Source organism: Pleurodeles waltl, chromosome 3_1 (assembly GCF_031143425.1).
Source record: "Pleurodeles waltl isolate 20211129_DDA chromosome 3_1, aPleWal1.hap1.20221129, whole genome shotgun sequence".
NCBI lineage: Eukaryota > Metazoa > Chordata > Amphibia > Caudata > Salamandridae > Pleurodeles > Pleurodeles waltl.
Genome location: NC_090440.1, coordinates 1757858680 through 1757879138, shown reverse-complemented (window position 1 = coordinate 1757879138; position 20459 = coordinate 1757858680). Strand labels below are relative to the sequence as shown.

The 20459-nt window shown below is 45.1% G+C and overlaps 1 protein-coding gene across 1 annotated transcript in view; it reads right to left on the bottom strand.

The window, feature by feature from the left end:
* Positions 1-20259, bottom strand: part of TSPEAR (thrombospondin type laminin G domain and EAR repeats) — a 136477-nt gene extending 116218 nt beyond the window's left edge. The window contains exon 1 of the mRNA XM_069225716.1: positions 19204-20259. Within this exon, the coding sequence (XP_069081817.1) occupies positions 19204-19297 (94 nt within the window). The 5' untranslated portion in view covers positions 19298-20259. The remainder of the gene's footprint in view (positions 1-19203) is intronic.
* Positions 20260-20459: the final 200 nt, after the last annotated feature.

Below are 20459 nucleotides of genomic sequence, written 5' to 3'. Positions count from 1 at the left end.
AAACTGTATTAGGCTTAACTGCAGGGTCCGTAATGCAAAGCAAGCCCATATGGAGAGAAGGCGGACTACTTAAACAATGAACTGCACCAGCAAATGATTACTGCTGGTTTAACAGTGCGCTCACTTACTTGTGTGTTTTTAAACTTATGATTTAATGTTTACACAGCAATGTGTTGCTCACTATTTTAAAATCACCCTGCATTGAACCCTTGCCTGCACCAGATGCACAGCACCTCAGCAGGTAGTGAATTAAAATAGGGTGTTCCCTGTTTCTGGGGTGAAACCCCATGTTCAAAGGCTTCTGGTATTGTTCGGTTTGTAGGTCGTCTCATGGAATGTTCGGTGGCACCAAAATGTCGGGATATTTAGTATTAGTCACCCCTTGAGATTCATTACTCTTAGAGGTTGTGCATTAAAGGGCATCAAACTGCACCATTCAGGTCTGTGATAGTTTGGCATCTCTGAGACATGTACAACGTTGAATGAAAATCTGACATGTAAATGACAATGTATTTAGATTATAAATGCACTTTTAGCTTGTGCCCGTAATCCTTAGGACAAAAAAAAGTTAAAGTTACCTCGTGCAGATGCTTAGTCTAATGCTTCTGCGTGTGTTTGTTATTCTGGGGTGAAATACTTAAATAAGAGGGTACAGACAGTGATTGTGAGTATGTAACAGAAACTGGCGTTTCTATTACCAAAATGTACGCAATTCAAGTTGCATTTCATTTGTCATCTGATCTTTTAAAAATACACAGAAAGTCTTTAACATTTTCGAATTGGTCAAACATGCAAAGAGGTTCTGAACTTTCCAGGCAAACATTAGTGAAATCATTGATCGTTTTGAAGGAAAAATGTAGCAGAATTATGTTTTTTCATCAGACAGGCTAAAAGATACTCCCTTTTTAGTTTTCACATGTTTGGCATCCTGGAATGTTGTGCACATAAACACAAACCCTTTAAATTTCTTCTGCGTAAAACACAGAAGCCTGACCTTCCACATAAATGTATAACCTTTTTTAGGTCGAGTGTAAACTAGGACTTCTTGTATACTTCTTCTGCTTCTTCTGTGAGCTTCCAGCTATTTAATTTGTTAGTTTCAGTGTAATTTAAAAATCCTTGCTTGCTAGTGGTCAGTCAGGACTCTTTGTCCCTCCTTCTTCTGTGTGAGAGCAGGGTCCAACTACTGTATAATTACACTTTGTCCTGTTTATCTGGTGTGTAGGGGACTTTTTCTTACTTTCTTTCCTGCTGCTGTCCAGGGATGCTTCCCTCTTCATTTGCAGAGCATTCTTTCTCTGAGATTAGCTATAAACAAGATATATAAATCAGGCTGTTATCTTGGTCACATTTGGTCTTTGTGGGCTCTCTGCACCATCTCTCAGCTGCCTGGCTCCAGCCCTTCCTTGGCTTGGATTTTTTTTACCGAGTGTGCCAGCCTCTGGGGTGCTGGGAGCAAGGGGAGGGGGGGTGGATTGCTTGTAATTGCTTATAGCGTAGGTACCCAGCTCTACCAGGGCTCCACAATATTTACAGACAGTACCTACTTCTGCTCCATACTGGGATCCCACTCTCAGTTCCATCAGTGCAACTCAGTTCATACACTCCAAGCCCTCAGTTTTGCCAGGAAGCCCACATGCGCTGTCTGCCAGAGCACCTCAGTTCTTCCAGCCAGTGCACTCTGCTGCTCTAGTACTGGGACCTCGGGCACAGCTCCATCAGTGCGCCTCAGTTCACGAAATCCAAGCCCTCAACCGTGCCAGTGCCAGGAGCCACACATGCGCTGTATGCCAGAGCACCTCAGTTCTTCCATTCAGTACACTCTGCTACTTCAGTACTGGGACTTCATGCGCACCTCTATCAGAGTGCTTCAGTTCCCGAAATCCAAGCCCTCAGCTGTGCCAGGGCCAGGAACCCCACTCGCGCTTTCTGCCAGAGCACCTCAGTTCTTGCAGTCAGTACACTGCTGCTCCAGAACTGGGACCTCAGGTGCAGCTCCATCAGTGCACCTCAGTTTACAAAATCCAAGTCCTCATCTGTGCCAAGAACCCAACACGCACCGCCTGCCAGAGCACCTCAGTTCTTGCAGTCAGTACACTTTGCTGATCCAGTACTGGGACCTCGGGCGTAGCTCCATCAGTGCACCTTAGTTTACAAGAACTAAGCCCTCAGCCATGCTAGTGTCAGGAACCCCATATGCGCCGTCTGCCCGAGCGCCTCAGTTCTTGCAGACAGTACACTCTGCTGCTCCAGTACTGGAACCTCAGACGCAGCTCCATAAGTGCACCTTAGTTCACAAAATCCGAGCCCTCAGCCATGCTAGTGCCAGGGACCACACACGCGCTGTCTGCCAGAGCACCTCAGGTCTTGCAGTCAGTACACTCTGCTGCTTCAGTACTGGGACCTCAGACGCAGCTCCATCAGTGCAACTCAGTTAATACACTCCAAGCCCTCAGCCGTAACAGTGTCAGGAACCCCACACGTGCTGTCTGACACAGCACCTCAGTTCTTGCAGTCAGTACACTCTGCTGCTCCAGTACTGGAACCTCGGGCACAGCTCCATCAGTGCACCTCAGTTCACACACTCCAAGCCCTCAGCCGTGACAGTATCAGGAGTCGCACACACACTGTCTGCTGAACCACCTCAGTTCTTGCAGTCAGTACACTCTTCTGCTACAGTACTGGGACCTCGGGCACAGCTCTATCAGTGCACCTCAGTTCACACACTCTAAGCCCTCAGCCATGCCAGTACCAAGAACCCCACAAGCGCTGCCTGGCAGAGCACCTCAGTTCTTGCAGTCGGTACACTCTGCTGTTCCAGTATTGTGACCTCGGGCACAGCTCCACCAGTGCATCTCAGTTCACACACTCCAAGCCCTTAGCCGTGCCAGTGCCAGGAATTCCACACGTGCCGTCTGTCAGAGCACCTCAGTTCTTGCAGTTTGTACACTCTGCTGTTTCAGTGCTGGGACATTGAGCACAGCTTCATAAGTGCACCTCAGTTCTATCCTTGCAAGGTCACTTCCTTTCCTATACTGGGACTCCACACACATACAGTTCCATTACAGCAGCTCAGATCTAATATTCAGTCCCACTGTCAAGCCAATACTGGACCCAAAAAAGCAAAACACAGCTAAGCTAGTGCACCTCAAGTCTAACATCCAACACCACTGTTCATGGAAACCTCCACAGTTCTGCCAGACTCCATCAATTCTAACATTCAGTGCATATTTCATCTCAGGACTCCAGGCTTCTGTGCTTCAGAGGCAATGAAACTCCCATGCTGGGCCCCACTCACAGCTTCACCAGGCACCTCCAGACTAACACTCAGCAAAACTGGCACGCCAATACTAGGTTTTACACATAGCTTAACATACCTCACTTCTGATCTTGTGTACCCATTAGTGTTCTAGTACTGCAGCCCTCATCCAACTCTCTCAGTGCACCTCAACCCTAACCTGCAGTGCTCCGTTATTCCAATACCAGGAATTACACAGCTCTCTTTTTCTCATTCCCCACCCTCTGCCTTTCTATTATTCCAGCACTGGGCCAGGATACAGCTCTGTCTATGCCCCCAATCCTGATCTGAAGCACCCCAATATTGCTATATTGGGGTTCACATTCAACTCTGCTAATGCACCTCCTGCTGTTCTGCAGTGCCCCCTGCTGTTTCACACTCTGACTTCTGTTTGAGGACGTGGGGGAGCCAATTAAATGTATTCTTAGTTGCCATCTTTATTTGGGAGGGTCTGTTTCACCTATCTCACTCCCTTCTTTTATTTACTCTGATTACTCTCAATGTTTTCTTTCTCCCCTACTTTTCTCTTTCCAGCTATTTAAATCCACATTCGCTCTTTCTTTCAACTGTTTTTTTCTACTCCTCTCTCTTTTTTTATTTCCTTCTTCCTCTTGCGAACTCCTCTTTCAAACTCGCAAAAACTTGGTTATTTCTTTCCTTGTTTCGTTCCTCTCTTTTTTCTTGATCAGGTATTCATTCTTTCAATGTCTTTAGGGTCGAGCGTGCGCAAGCGCTGTGGACCACGTTGTAATCTCTCTGTGGGCTTTTGACCGCGCCCATGTCACACCCGTCACTTTCATTAGTTTGTGGGCTTGCCTTTTAAATATCGATTGATTCCATTTGTGAAAGGCATGCATACCTTTTCCGAGCGCACCAGTAAACTACTGAAAACATACGAGGCTCTGTGATTTCAGCTGGTTTCTGGACTACTTTATCTTTTCATTTCCTACGCAGCGCGAACTCGCGCAGGACGTAGGTGGGCACTTTGCATGTCAAGGTGACCATCAGCTCCGCTTGTGTGAAACTGTTTTGCTTTTCATCATTTATGTGGCAAGAAAAGTCCGGTAAGGAGTTTACAATGCTAATAGCTCTAACTCAAGACCTGTTGCATTGCAATGCTTGTTTTACATGTAACTATTAGCAAGCAAATAGACTGCATTGATTTTAGGCCCTCATTTACAAGGGCATTGCGCCACCCAAACGTCACTTTTACCTACGTTCCCATGGTGCAATGCCCTGCTCTATATTCACACTTTTTGTGGCTTAACACTGCTCTGTAACTATGGCCCGTTTAACACGCATCACTTTGCATGAAAAGGGCATGCAATGGATGTTGCTGTGGGCGTTCCACTGCAACACCCGTTGCATTTTGACGCTGCCCTGGATTTATGAGGATTCATAAAAAAAACGACGCCACCCAAGGGGTGGTGTTAACAAAGCACAATGAGGAGAAATACTTTTATTTCTCCTCGTTTTTGCTTTTCCTATGCAGCACACATAGCAAGAGCAAAATGCCATTAATGATTTGTTTATGTGCAGGAAGGTGCCCCTTCCTGCACATAAACAATGATTAAATAATGACGATTTGCTACTCCCATGTGTTCTGCATTCTGCAGCACACATAGGACTAACAAATCAACATTATTGATTGTTTATGTGCAGAAAGGTACACCTTACTGCACATAAACAATAACTCCCTGCAACATAGCTAGCTAATTTTTGTGCCAGCACTAGGGAAATCACAGGGGTGTTACATGTTGTATTAAATACAGCGCATACCTAGGTTTCTGAAGTGACGCAGCCCAGCGCAGCGCTGTCAAATTTAGTGAGGGGCCGCGCTGCACCAGTACTTAGTAAAGGAGCCCCTAAAGGCCTCATTTACTAGGAAATGACACAGCTTGGTGCTGCAAGCAATTTTGCTGAGCAGCGCTGCATAATATCCAGAACACAGGGATGCGCCATATTTACAAGAATACGGTGCATCCATGTGTTCTCCCCTGCACCAGCACTAAATTAGCTACCCAGTGCCATAGTGCAAGGGTGCCTGCGTTGCCGGAAATGATTGTTTATGTGCAGAAAGTTGTCCCTTCCTGCACATAAACAATCAATAATGGTGATTTGTTACTTCTATGTGTGCTGCATTTACAATATCTCGTAAACCTGAGACTGTGTCAAAAACAATGGTTATTGCGTGGAAACGCCCACAGCAACACCCATTGCACACCCCTCTGCCACAGAAAACTGCATCTGGGGCCCATATTTTCAAGACAGCATTAAGACATGCAAAGTGGCTTAACGTGGCCCTGTAAATGTGGAAAAGGGCACATCGCCACCGCAGTGTAGCTAAAAGTGACGCACTGGTGGTGCAAGTGCTTTGTAAATGAGGCCCTAAGTACTTAAAGGATGGATTTCACTTTTGCCCAATTGAATTGCACACATTTTATCAACTGCTGAAACATGGCAGGCTAACCTGCTTGTATGGGCATCCAGACATTTTACATGTTTATTACACCGAGATCTCTGAAAGAGATGCAGAGCACACTGTGCGACATTTGTAGATAATTAAAAATATTTTATAGCATGATGAGTTGGTAGAAAATGTGGAGATAAAACCATGGGCGGCTCTTCCATAAGGGCGGAGGAACATCGCCCCCCGCCCCCGCCAGCAGCAGCAGCTGCAAACCTTTTCAAGAAAACGATAATAAACAGTGTTTATTATTGTTTTCTTGAAAACGGGCAGGCCACAGGCGGTGACAAGCACTTGAGCGGAGTGCACAGAGCATTCCCCTCAGAGTGCATGTGGGTTTGGCTGGCCGTCTCAGGCCGGCCAAACACACATGCGCAGTGGGCTGTCTCCAGCCCAGCAACACAGTTGCCGGGCTGGAGAGTGCAGGCACAGGCTCCCAGTCTGCCTGGGAGCACCCTGGCTTGGCGCTCCCACCCAATCCTGACATTGCTTTGAGCAGCGTTAGTATTGGCGCAGGGCAGGCTGGGATCCTGTGCTTGCAGAGGAGCAGATGGAGCGGCGGTGGCAACAGCGGTGGCGGTAAGTTTTTTTAAAATTATTTTGTATTTAATTAGTTAATTTTTACTCCTGCCCCCCTCCCCCCTGCACGCCAACCCGCCCTCCCCCAGCCCTTCTGCTGGTCGCGAGCCGCGACTGGATAAAACTACGCTACTGAGTATTTGTAACAAAAGGGGCAGCTGCAATGTCTAATAAAACATCAGCAGAAGGGAGCAGGCAAATAAACAGACTGGCATACACAAGCTCTGTTCTGTACATGTACCAACAGGTACCTTTTACTAATACGCTGTTCTATACACGTACCTTTACTAATATTCTATTCCATAATAGTACCTTTACAGTTACCCTGTTCTGTACAGGTACCATTACTATTGCTCTGTTCTATGAAGGTTCCTTTAAAGTCACTCTGTTCCGCACAGGTACCTTTACTGTTACTCTGTTTATACAGGTATTTTTCCCATTACTCTGTTCTGTGCAATGCATTTACCATTATTCTGTTCTGTACATGTATCTTTACAATTACTCTGTTCTCTACAAGTACCTTTACTATTGTTATTTTCTGTGGAGGTTTATTGTTACTCTGTTCTGTGCAGGTACCTTTACTATTAATCTGATCTGTAAGGGTACCTTTACTGTTATTCAGTTCTGTAGAGGTAGCATTACTATTACTCTGTTGTGTAAGGGTGTATTTACTAGTACGATGTTCTATACATGTATCTTTACTGTTCAGTTGAGGTACCTTACCATTGCTCTGTTCAGTACAGTAACCTTTACTGTTACCCTTTTCTGTACCAGTCCTTTACTATTGCTCAGTTCTGTACAGGGAGCTTTGCTATTACTCAGTTCTGTACAGATACCTTAACTATTACCTTGTTCTGTACAGGTAGCTTTACTAATACTCTTCTCTGTGCAGGTACATTTACCGTTACTCTGTTCTGTACGTTTATTTCTTATATCGATCTGTTCTGAACGGGTGATCTGGTCATTCTGTTCTGTGCAGGTACATTTACTAATACCCTGGTCTATACAGGTATCTTTACTGTTACTCTATTCTGTAGAGGTACCATTACTATAAGTCTGTTCTATAGAGGTAGCTTTACTATTACTCTGTTCTGTACAGGTATCTTTAGTATTACTCTGTTGTGTACAGGTATCTTTACTATTGGTCTGTTCGGTAAGGGTACGTTTACTAGTATTATCTTGTTTTGCATAGGTAGCTTTAGTGTTACTCTGTTCTGTACAGGTAGCTTTACTATTAGTCAGTTCTGTACAGGTATCTTTACTATTACTCTGTTTTTTACAGGTAGATTTACTAATATTCTGTTCTGTGCAGGTACATTTACTAATACTCCGTTCTGTACAGGTATTTTTACTGTTACTCTGTTCTGTAGAGGTGCCTTTACTATAACTCTGTTCTGTGCAGGTATCTTTACTATTATTCTGCTCTGTCCCGGTATTTTTCCTATTACTCTGTTGGTACAGGTATCTTTATTATTTCTCTCTTCTGTACGGGTACGTTCACTAGTATTACCTTGTTTTGTAGAGGTAGATTTACTGTTACTCTGTTATGTGCAGGTACATTTACTAATGCTCTGTTCTGTTCAGGCAGCTTTACCATTACTCTGTTCTGTCTCTAGTAATACTTTGTTTTGTATAGGTACCTTTACTGTTACTCTGTTCTGTAAGGGTACAGTTACTGATGCTCTGTTCTGTACAGGTATATTTACTATTACCCGGTTGCGTACGGGTACCTTTACTGTTACTCTGTGGATTGTGCAGTCCTGCAGTTTGCTGTCCCTGCACTTCTTCTTATACCACGGCCTTCAAGCAGTATGCGCCGGGTCCGCCTGCCTTTGTTGGAACCCGGGAGGCTGCAGTGCTGCGGAAGCCGCTTTGCTCTCGAGTTCTGTGTCTCCGGGGCCCTGCGCAAGGCGCTCTGGCGGTTCCTTTCGTTGATGGAGCAGTCCTGCGGGGAAGAGTGCCTTCAGTTTAGCCCCTCGGCCGTGCCTTCATGTATCCGTGCAGAACTGCCTATTCATTCTCTCGAAGCATTCCTGCATAATTGACTGTGCTACTCCTGTTTAGGTTTCCGGAGCTGTGTAGTTGCTGTGTCAATAGGATTTTCTGGAAGGTGTATTTCCTGTCCGTGTTTGCGCTCTTTGAGATCAGTCTTTGCTTCTTGAATAAACGCTGAGCAGAGCAGTCTTTGCTCTTTAGGTTCCCCCAGAGCAGTGTCTTGGCTGTCTCCTAGTGCAGGTTATTTCAGAATCATGGCTTTGCTTTCCCTCAGAACACCCGATTTGTCCTCCCTCTATTGGTTACTTTAGAGCAGAGTCTTTGCAGAACAGCCGGATGCTCCTTCGGAGCTGTGTCTTTACTTTCCATCTACAGGCTCTTTCACGGCCGTGTCTTTGAAAATCAACTGCAGGTCCTCTACTGACAGTGTGTGCAGCATCTACGTGTTCCTTCAGAGCAGTGTCTTTACTTTCCATCTACAGGCTCCTTCAGAGCAGTGTATTTTCTTTCCATCTACAGGTTACTACAGAGCAGTGCCTTTGCTGTCCATCAATAGCTTCTTTCAGAGCAGCCTTTGCTGTCCTGCTTATCTATAGGTTCTTTCGGAGCAGTGTCTTTGGTGTGTAGCTACAGGTTCTCTGAGAGCAGACTCTTAGATATCCTGTCCATCAATAAGTTATTTCAGACCAGTATACTCACTTGTCCTCTATATATACGTTCTTTCAGAATAATTACTGACCGTGTCAATGCCTTTTCACAGCAGCAATGGCTCTCTATCTATGGATTATTTCAAAGTAGTATATTTGCTGTCCTTCTGTATGTTATTTCAGAGCAATGTCAGATGTCCTTCTAAATGTTCTTTCTGAACTTCTCTTTCTAATTATTTTCTACTTTTAAGCACTGTAATTTATAATTTCTTTGAAAAAATATTTTTGTTATTTACAGGCTCTGGAAGAGCAATGTCTTTGAGGCCCATCCATAGGTTTTTATACAGCTGTGTCTTTCCCTGTCTACTTATAGGTGCCTTCAGAGAATAGTTTGTCCTGTCTTTCAGAGAGGAGTCTTTCTTGTCCCATGGGCATAGCTCCAGTTGGTGAAGCGAGTGCAGTGGCACCAGCGTCCAGAGACCTGAGGGCCCCACTGAACCGTGCTTATTGCTGGATTGTATCATTTAAACAGCAGCTAAGGGGCCTATTCCCTTCCTTTCGCTAAGTCCATGGCACACTGGCTATGCTATTGGTTGACCTTCAGTAAGTTCTTTCAGATTAGTGTTTTGTTGTTTATTTACAGGCTTTATAAGTGCACTTTCTTCTGGTCTACCTACAGCTTTTTCAGAGCAGTGTCTTTGCTGTCTACAAATGGGCTTTTTTGAAGTAGTGTCTGTTCTGTCCATGGCACCTTTGATGACCTATAATAGTCATTTAGAGTAATGTATTTGCTAACTCTATACAGGTTGTTTTAGAAAAGTGATCTTGATGCCTCTGTAAAGTTTTTTTGGAGCAATACAATTGCTCTTCTTCTCTAAAGAGCCTCATGTGTTTTTAATGTGGATGCAAAAAGCAGACTCAATTTCTGCACCAGATTTTTGTGATCACTAGATTTCTTTGTGGATCAACCTAAGTACAAATAGGTCAGTTCACAAAATAAGAAATCAGAGGATGGTCTTAATCCGAACTATCTCATGAATATTAAAGGAGTAGGTCATGAATTGTGACTCACTCTGGAGACCAACACAGGAATGGTGATCTCCTTGGGTCAGTGGACCACCATGTCTGTGATTGTTTTTAAAATAAAGCAAACCATCAAAAATGAAGACAAATTTCCTTAGTGGAAAATATGTTGCTTTTAAAAAGAAACATTTTTTTTGTTTGAGAGTTGTCAGTGGCCCTCTGGACTACTCTCTACTCCTCAACAAACTTTTTTTCAACATTCACAAAAGAGAAGGGGTCATAAAAGGACCCCATTGCAAATGTGTTACCACCTCCTTTGACATGTCAGTAACTTTTCATTCTTTTTTAGGCAATTTTAGTTGCAGAACATTGATGTGTAGCATACTGATTCAACATTTGGAAGGGACACTTACAACAAGCCCCATTCAAATGCCAAATCGGTATCTGTTTCTAAACATACTTCAGTTCAGAAATACTTTTCCAAACCACTAAATGAGTTTAGTACATAGGAAAAAAGAGAATTAGCATTCTGATTTACCAAGTCTGAGAGTTTTTGAACACTAAAGCCCATCACACACGAGACACTGAGTTCTTTATAAAGTGTGTCCTTACTTTCCCTTCAGGGACTTTTTCAAAACTATGTCTCTGCTGTCCATATACAGGTTATTACTGAACAATCTCTTGGCTGGATACGTATTGTGCTTTTCAGAACAGCATCCCTGCTATCCATGTATGGGGGTCTTTCAGGGCAGTCAATTTTCTGCCTCTGTACACCTTCCTTCAGAGCAGTGTATTTGGTATATTTTTGCTTTTTATTCAGAGATTCATAAGGAACAGGGTCTTTGCTGTTTACCTCCACATTCTTCCAGAATTATATCTTTTCAGGCTCTGCTGTGCCTCTTGAGGGTATTGTATTTGATATCCATCTACAGGTTCTTTCAGAGCTATGTATTTGCTTTCTGTAGATTCTTTCCAGGCAATGATTTTGCAGTGCTTCAGCGGGGTCTTAAAAGCAGTGTTTTGCTAGGCATCTTTAGGTTCTTTCAAGAAAGCAGTTCTGCTGTTCATTTTTAAATTCTTTCATCCTAGAGCCCTGTTTTCTCTAACCATAGACAAGTTCTTTGAGAGCACTTTTTGTACATCTACAGGTTCACTCAGAGTAGTATAGTTTTAGGATGATATAAATGGCACCGTTGCTGTCAGCATAGGTTATTTTAGAGCAGTGTTCTTGCTGCCATCTACGGGGTCTTCCAGAGCAGCGTGTTAGTTTTTCGTCTACAGATTCTTTCAGAGCAGTGTATTAGTTGGATATCTACAGGCTGTTACAGAACAGTGTTTTGTCTGTCCCGTTATAGGTTCTTTCAGAACATTGCTTTGCTGTCCAGATGTTTTTTTCACAGCAGCGTATTTTTCTTTCCATATATGAGATGTTTCAAAAGCAGCGTTTCACTGTCATCTATATGTTCACTCGGGGTAGCATTTTCATTGTTATCTATGCATTCTTCCAAATGAGTGTCCTTGCTGTCAATCTATAGCTTCCTTCAGGTCATGATGCTTGCTGTCTTTTCAGAGCAGATCCTTTGTTGTTTAGCCATAGGCTGTTACAAACCACCGCCTTGGCTAACCCACTACAGGTTATTTCAGAATAGCGTTGGCGCTGTCCATCTAAAGATCTTTTCAAAGCAGTAATTTTTTTGTCCATCTATAGGCTTGTCCAGAGCAGCATTACTATGTCCATCTATCGCTCAATCAGACCAGTCTTTGCTGCCCTTCGGTGGGTTCTGTCAGGGGCACGTATTTGCTGTGCACCTATTGGCTCTTACAGAGCAGTTCTGCTGATGACTGCCATGTGTGTAAAGCCCCATCCAAGAACCTCATGTACAAAGCCCTTTTGTGATTGCAAACCCTGTGACTTGGGAAATCACAGGAACTGCAAGAGCAAAAGGGCTTCTGCATCCCTAAGCTGAATTGCTAAAATGAGGAGTGTGAAAGGGGTGTCCCCCCCAATTATGAGTCGGAGAGGAATGTATCAATGGTTTGTGACTGAAATGTATCAGATACTGACACCTTAGGGGGAGTGATATTTGATTTGAAAAGAAGAAGTGATACCCTCTGAATCCATTTCCCTTTGTGAAGATTTAAAATATTTCAGGCGGGTTTGCAGTGGTCCCAGGGGCTACTGCCAATTAACTTTTTTTTTTTTTTTTTTTTTTTAACGCAGTCCTCTTTCCTTAAAGGAAAACTGGATGCATTAACAAATAAATTCTTTATTTAAACATTCACACACATGGTAATCTGCTGTCCCATGCAGACCACCATCCCTGTGATTGTGGAGAACTGCTAGGGGTTGCAAATTCTGACCTGCCTAATGAGTATTCAAACATTTTTTGCAAATAAATTCTTAGTACATAAAGCCCTAAGTCCCTTTAGTTTTTCTGGTCTTTTTTAATGTCTCAGTGGGTTTCAAGACACATTCTTTTGGTATACACCTATGGGTTGTTTCTGTACAGTTACCTTGCAATTCAGGTATAAGTTTCTTCAGACTTTCCTTCGCAGACATTTTTAGTCTGGATCGACAATGAAGCTGCTTCTCATGCGATTGTTAGTTATTCCTTAGCATATACATATTTTAGCCCTTAGTCTTTAGCTTACCCAAGAGTATATTTCTTTTTTTCCCCTTATGTGCTATAAAGTGTGATACATCACACTGTCTTTGCGATAGTGCTTCGATTAGAATGCATGAGGACTATATTACATAGCAAGAGTACACTCAAAAGTGACATGGTCACATTCAACTATTTGTCTCCAATTGGCATCCTATTGAAAGCAATTTTTTTGTTACTTTTCTCTAAGTATTGGCACATCTACTATATCGAGCTTAAACATGATAAGCAGCATTTGTCCGTGCAGTAGGTGCAAACAGCATTTATGCGTGACTGATTGCATGTTGAATCATACTAAAGCAAGCCCCACGGGCTATGGCAATGCTTGTCATGTACGTCTCCGAGTGTCTGCTCTCACTCGGTCCTTTCTTGCACTCTTTAGACATGCCTCGGTTGTCCCTTTCCTTCCCGGGTCGCTGCAGCCTTGCGAGATGCAGAGACGCCTTTCCACTGCCCCTTTAAAAACAAGAAGCGCCATTTGAAGCCCTGACTCATTCCTGACTGGACTCCCGCGTTCATAGTCTACTGAATGTTTCCTCATTTTTGGGATTTTTACTGCTCTCTTCAGATATCTCGCTGGCTGCTCAGAGACCCAGACATGAGTCACCCTGTGGCAGAAAGGTCAGAGGACACATTGTCGTAAGTGCTTCAAGACCCGTCAGCGGTATAAAGCGCTGTGTAAACTGCACAATACAATTCGAAGTTCCGTGTTAAAGGCATCACGAGGCCTAGAGATAAAGAACTAGCGCCTAGACGTATAAAGCAAGAGCGCTATTGAAAAGAGGCACGCACACACAATTTACGAAGTCAGTGTCTGTCTATTTGCTAACCGAGTATGCAACAAGGGTTAAATGCCCTCGCTCTTAATACTGCGCGCCAGAAGAAAACAAGGCTCAAGACGTGCGCTTCTGTGAAAAATTATATATATAACAACAACACCTGTTGGCTGCTAAAACCATGAGTTCGTGATTTTGGAGGATTACAAGTAGCTACTGGTGTAATATATTTAATGGGACGAACGATGGAATAATGAGATTGGGGCGGTGGCATGTTAGTCATATGATGGTTGCCGTATAGGTACTTTGTAGCCGTCGGACGGCCTCGTGGCGCTACATTGGCCAGAAGATGACACGACGGGGGAGAGGTGCAAAGCATTTTTCACTTCAGGGTACATGCCTCGCCCTTGGGGGGGCGCTCACGTTGTACTACGAACAGGGAAACTGGCAGGGGCAGCTTCACCCCACCAGCCCGGTGGCCTGCGAGGGGACCGCTGGAGCCGATGTCCAGGTGGCTCCTGGGATGAGGGACCACAGCGCCCCCTATACCAGTTGAATGACATCACTTCTACACGCAATGTGTGCCTGCATAGCAGCAGTTCTGCCGTGTACGGCCGGGGGCGTAGCTTCGGGGTTGGGGGAGGGGGTGTTGCACTACCCCCCCCCCAACAATATATTCTATGGTAATAGCTGGGTACCTTTGTTTTTTTGTCGGGTAAATTGAGGTGCCTGGTAGATTTCCCCTGGGATTTGCACATACACACACGCACATACAAAAACGCATGTACACACACTGTCATCTCTGTTATTGAGGTCTGAAGAATGTTGTCTTTTTCCAACATTTTCTGTTTTAAGAAACCCTTACATTCTGCTCTCCGGTACTTTTCCACTGTCCCTTAAAATCTGCTTCTGCACTGCTCCTCTTAAAATGTATTTTAACATGGGTTGCCAGCATAGTTGTTGGGAACCCTGAAACAGATAGCCCAGCCCAACCTATTATTAACGACCCTGTGTATGGCGCCTCCAGACCTAAGGCTTTTGATTTCAGAACAGCGTGTGAATGCAGAATTATTTGTAGATATAAATTGGTATAGCCGGTAATCCCGGGTGACAGGCTCGAAATATGTAACATAAACAGATACAAAATGTACCTTTTTCGCCTGATGCTCTTCGTGTTATGTTATTATCTGGAATGCCCTGCTTTCCTATGCTGTCCTGTGCTATGTTAACATGCTACATTGTAAAAATAACGTTTTAAAACGGCATAAACAAAAGGTCTTAATATTACCTAACGGTATTCGTACTTTTGGCGCGCTATGCTATGCTTTGCTGCGCTATGTTTTGTTATTCTGTGGTGTGCAATGTTATGCCGTCATTGGATGCTCTATTATGCTATGCAAGGTCACGCTGTATGCTGTCCTGTGCTGCGCTTCTTAATGCGAGGTTTTCCTTGCTCTTCTGTGCAATGTTTCCTGTAATGGGATGCTGGGCAGTGTTATGCAACGGTACGCCATGATGTGCTTTGCTGTGTTGCAACTATTCGATAGAGAATTTACACTTCTCACACCACTTCAGTGTGACTGGTGCAGGCCTGGTGGGGTCTAAATTCTAGCACCGAGAGGCACAAAATATAGCAAGTGCACACGGTTGTAACTGTACACCTACGAACTGTGTAATTTTCTTTGTTTTTTTGCACGCGTTTACGAGTGCAGTTAGTGTGCAAAATGCATTACAAAGGTTTGTGAATAGCCACAAAGTTCCAGTTTTGTCAGCACTCACGTTCCACCAAACCAGACATGTGACTACAGCAAACCTGGCCACCCAGTGCCTCTTCAACTCTATGGAATGCCAGCTGTGTCACAAAAAATCACCAGGTCCTGGTTCTGTGATTTAGAATCTGTGTTTCACTGTCAAGGGGGAACTTTCGTGCCCTTAAGGATGTCTGACATGTGCAATATGTTGTATTACGTGTCTTTGTAAGCGGAGATTCTGCCTTGCTGTCTCAGTTCGTTACTCTGCTTACCCTCCAAGGTTAGGGGTCCTTCCTGCAGAGTCCTCATCATTATTTGATGGGGCCATGCACCTGTTTTCGTGACATTTTGCTATATTCAACGCATATGCTTTCCTATATATCTGAGGAATTGATTACAGTGTACACAGGAAAACCAATGTGGTGATGCTGAGAGAATGGCAATTGTCAGTTGCCGTGCTACCGGACTATTACACGTTTTCCCATTTGGAATAAGGGATGTCCACAGGCATCTGAGTTTGAGCAACAATCTAAACAGGTTTCCCTGTCATTATAAGGACTTGTCCCCATATATATCCTACGGGCCAGATTTATCAAGGGATTTTGTCGCCCGTGCATCTCTTAGGGTGTCACAAGGGCAACGTAATCCCTAAATCAGATTTACCAACCAACGCAAGGCTCTCATGCATGGCCCTGCATTGCTTGGTAAATCTGGAGTAACGCAAGGTAGAGCAAGTCGCAAGACATTCCGTAGGTGGAGCATGGGTGTTCCGAGGCATCCAACCTTGGATTATGATGCATTCCCAGATTTACCAACACAAGTACACCTGTGAATGCGTCAAAGGCTATGTCTTTCTGGGGAGGAGCAACAAGGAAAAGTAGCTTTACTTCTTCTTGTTTTTTCCTCTTCTTATGTCTGCTGCAATCTGCATCACACAGAGAAAGAGGAAAAAGCCCTAGAGGATGGTATTTGTGCAGAAAAATGTCCATTCCTGAACAAAAACAATTCTGTCTGCAAAGCATGCAATTTGCACCATGGCGTAGGGGTACCTGTGTTGGCGCTAGGCAGAAAATAGTGTGGCAGTGCAGACAGAGAGCAGGAATGCATCATATATTGGTAAATATGGCACAATCCTGCCCTTTCATGCAGAGCTGCAAGTTGATTTCCTAAATTTCATTGTGTGAAACCTTGATAAATCTGCCTCTCTGTGCTTTTAATAGGTGGAATGGGTTAAGGAAAAAGCCAAGTTGTGAGTCTTACCTCATATCTCAAAAAGCAGGGAGTAACATTGACTTCACCCTGAATCAGGATTTGCTAGACTCTTGTCACGAAGGCCTAAGAGTTACTAACTCGTAAGGTTAAAATGTTGGAGTATGTACTGTGAACAGTGTAATTTATGTGAAAACTGGCATGTTGAATCCGCTACTTGTGCACATGTACAGTGGGGTTCATAATGGGGCCCCTAAGTTGCCTTTACATGTCCTGCGGTTTGGGACAAAGAGGCCTCCGTCCGTGCTTATGTGACTTTTCACAAGCTCACACTGCATGCAAGTGGAAATGCCAGGATTCAAGCATCTCCACTTTGGAGTGAGGCCAGCAAAGTCAACCACCTGAAAATAATGCTTGGAGTAATAATCGCTTGGCGAAATCTTTGACCGCCAAAAACTTGCTGAAAGTATGGGGGGGGGAATGTTTATTATCGGTTTATGTGTAAGAATGCTTGTAATTTTGTGTTTTGTAATCTAGAGGGCTATCTGGAAACAAACCCATCTGAGGTTACCATTTTTAAAAAACCGACATAAAACTAGAAAGAGATGTTTCGACAAAAAATCCGTGACTTTCGACCTGCACGTTGATAAATGATAACTCTGGCAGGTGAAATCTTCCAGCGCTGTCTGGGGAGGCATGAGTCTTTTATCCTGTAACGCATTCTTGAATCTGCTCCAGACAAGCAGGTGCTGCGCATCTAGAAGGTTTCGCACTTGGCTCCTCTTTCCCTGGTAATCCCAAACAGGCCCATTTGGCAAAACAGAGTAAAAAGAGAATTTCTAGTCACAGTCCGTCTCCCACAAGTAACAGTTTACATCTCAGGCTTCAGTTTAGGAAGTTTTCTAAAAATAAACGTGATTCATCCCAGAAACAAAAAAAGATGCACGTCCCTTGCTGTGGACTAAAGGTCTGTTCTGCATCCGAGATCCTACCCTGGCCTTACTCTGGGACAGAATGCAGTCAGCCCCGCTACCATTGTGCAGACTGGGATACACGATGACATCTCACATCTGTGGTAGTCTTACTATTCTCAAAGGGTTGGATCAGAGTACCTGGACCTTCAATGTGATGGAGAATGTGTGAATGCAAACGGAGTATGTTGAGAAAGTTCCAAATATACCAATATGACCCTGGAGACCTTTCTCCTGTTGTTTCTCCCATAGCAGACACAATTGGCTTTAGGTTCATTAAAGGGGGTTCTACTAAGGGTTACAGGCAAGGGAATCAACGCACAGAGATTTGAAGGGGGTTGCATGAATCTCACAATTTGGCCAAGTGTGAAACAAGGTTTGCCAAAGTCAACACCAGACACATCGTCTCCATATGTAATAGAGGAGTCTATTACCGATGCTACTGGGGAGGTTTGGCCTATTTCTTCAGAAGCAGTAACTCTCAATGTACTGAAATTAGCTGTCTATCCCAAGGGCATAACACAGGCACCTGCGACTCAGGGTGGAGGGGGGGGGGAAACCCTCCAAGGGTCTCCCAACCCTCCAACAGGGGCCCATTCAACAGAAGTTCAAAGGATATCGATCTGTGAGATATGTGAGAGTCAGGGACCCCTCACCACGTTCTGCGGGGGGGGGGCATCATGTGGCATTATGCCACTGGTCATCCCCGGGCATTACTGAGACTACCACTATATGGGAATGATGTCTGTCTTTAAAACAAACTAAGGAGAGCTTGGCCTGTCATTTTGAACCAAAACCCTGTGAAAGACGGCGATGGAAGCTGTAAAATGTCAGGCAATTACTAAAGTTTCCCTGTTTATCACAGGAAACTGTTACCCATGTTTTTCGTGGTTTTTTTTCCAAGTAAAACGTATTTGGGGTTTGGGTGGTTCTGTCCTACTTTCCTATAAAGGTCCCTGGGTTTCTGTATTGAATCACTTCCGCCATAAGTAAATTCCTCCAGACTGATCCAGTTAGGTCGCAGTTCGGCTTGGGCGCATAAATTGCTGTAGGGCCAGCTGTTAGAGCAGAGGTGTCTACAAACTGCTGGGAGCTCTTTGCAATGTGGAAGTGCAGGCAATTTTCCAAGTCAAGAGGCTCTCAAGTGGCAGCATGTTCTCTTCAACGGCTGCTCCCCGCTCACCCCGCAGGTGCACTCAAAATAATCTCGAAATCATCTGCAGTCAGTAAAGAATTGCTGCATTAACTCAATATCTCGTGGCGGGGTATTAAAATGTCAGAAAGGACAATTACGATATTAACCACACATATAAAGCAAGCTACACAGAGAATGCATTGCTTAGCGCTTATCCTGCTGTGTGGTACACATGTATCAACCTATGAAGGATTAAAGACTGTGCCATACATCGGTAGTCACACCTGTGACTCCAGCAGGGGAGCACACCATTGGCTCTTAAACCTGATAACCAATGATAACATACAGCTTTAACTTATATTATGGGAACGGTTACGGGAGACTACGGTATGTTACACTTAAGTAAATTAGGTTATGAGTTGGGTTGCTTCACAGGTCAATGCCCCGAGTTTCCACCAAGATGCTTTTGGGTGCTATGCGAGTTCCTAAATTAGAATCAGCGTGGCAGTGAATCAGTGCTTTATCCTTGCTGGCTGCTCGGACTTGTGCTCGAATGCATTAGTTGTCACTGGCATTGTCGGGGTAGGGGGGCACAGGCACACAATGAAACGAGCAGCGCGGGCTACAGGAGGCGCCACACCTCAAGCCCTTCTAAACCAGGGTCCCTGGGACAGAGGAGCACTTCTTACCTGTGCAGGGCCTCCACGACTTCCATCCTCTGGCCGGGCTGCCGTGGACCCCTGCGCGCAGGAGCAGAGCGCAGGCCAGCAGCAGCGCAGACATGGGGGGGCCGTCTCAGGCCGGTCCATCCACGAGACCCCCTCCTGCCGCTTTTACCTGTCAAAGGCCCAGGTTGACAGCTCTTGGAGCGAGGCGCCAGACCTCGTCGGCATAGCCTGCGTTAGCAGGGCGAGGCAGCCGCCGTGAGAAGCCCCGCCCACGCGTCCACCTGCTCCACGACGGTGGGCCGAGGATCCAGGTGATGCTCTAGGTCAAGACCAAATATGTATGCGGCGTGCTTAATTCTGCTTGTCAACGGAGTCCGATACTAAGTCACGACCAAGTGTGTCAAGCAAGCCTCCATGCGACAGGGTGGCAAATGGATCTCCCGTGTCCCCGGTCAGGGCCACCTGACGCGTCCTGGCAGCATGTTTCCCCCAAAAATGTACACAGTCTGCGACATTCACTGCCTCCTCAGAGGTTCCGACTTGGTCTCGTCCTAAAACTGCTACAGGTTGTCCTTCAACCTAATCCAACGCTGCTCAATTCGACGCACTCTTCACGCACTGAAGGTCAAAGGTAACGCACAACAGTTTTTTTCCATTTTCGCTGTGGCTTGTCTATCCTGAAGTAAAGTAAAAAAAATAACTACATAGGTACTTCCCCGGGAAACAGCAGAAACAATTGGCCCTGAAGATAGAGTGAAGTTGCAGGCTTCGCACCAATGTGCCCAGTGTCCTCGCGCTGGAGGCCGGCTCTTTGCCCCCCGGTCCGCCGTGCACAGGCTGGAAGCCGCAGGGAGCCAGCAGCCGGTGTGCTCCAGACATTTAAATGAGAGCTGGGCTGTCTGTCAGGAGGAGGAACGGCAGCAGACTGTTGCGGGATCTTTTTATCTTTGCTGCTGCCCAGCCCTCTTCAGAACTTTTTTTTTATTGTTTAGGTGAAGGAATTTCCCTCTTGAGTGGAGGAGGCCCTCTCGGGACGGAGAGCAGTGACACAAAGCTGGAGGATGGGAGGGGACGGCGAGGGGGAGGGAGGCCTGATGCTGTAATGTTCAGGTGCACCTGAGTACGCCCTGCAGTCGGTTCCTCTAGGCGCTGGAGTAGGGAGGGGGAGATGGTAACAAGACTAAAGGTCACTCGAGTTTCTGAAGGCGAGCTGCCTTCGCACGTGCGTTAGCTCCTTCATTCATGCATTTGTTAATGCATTTTGAGAAGGCTTTTGA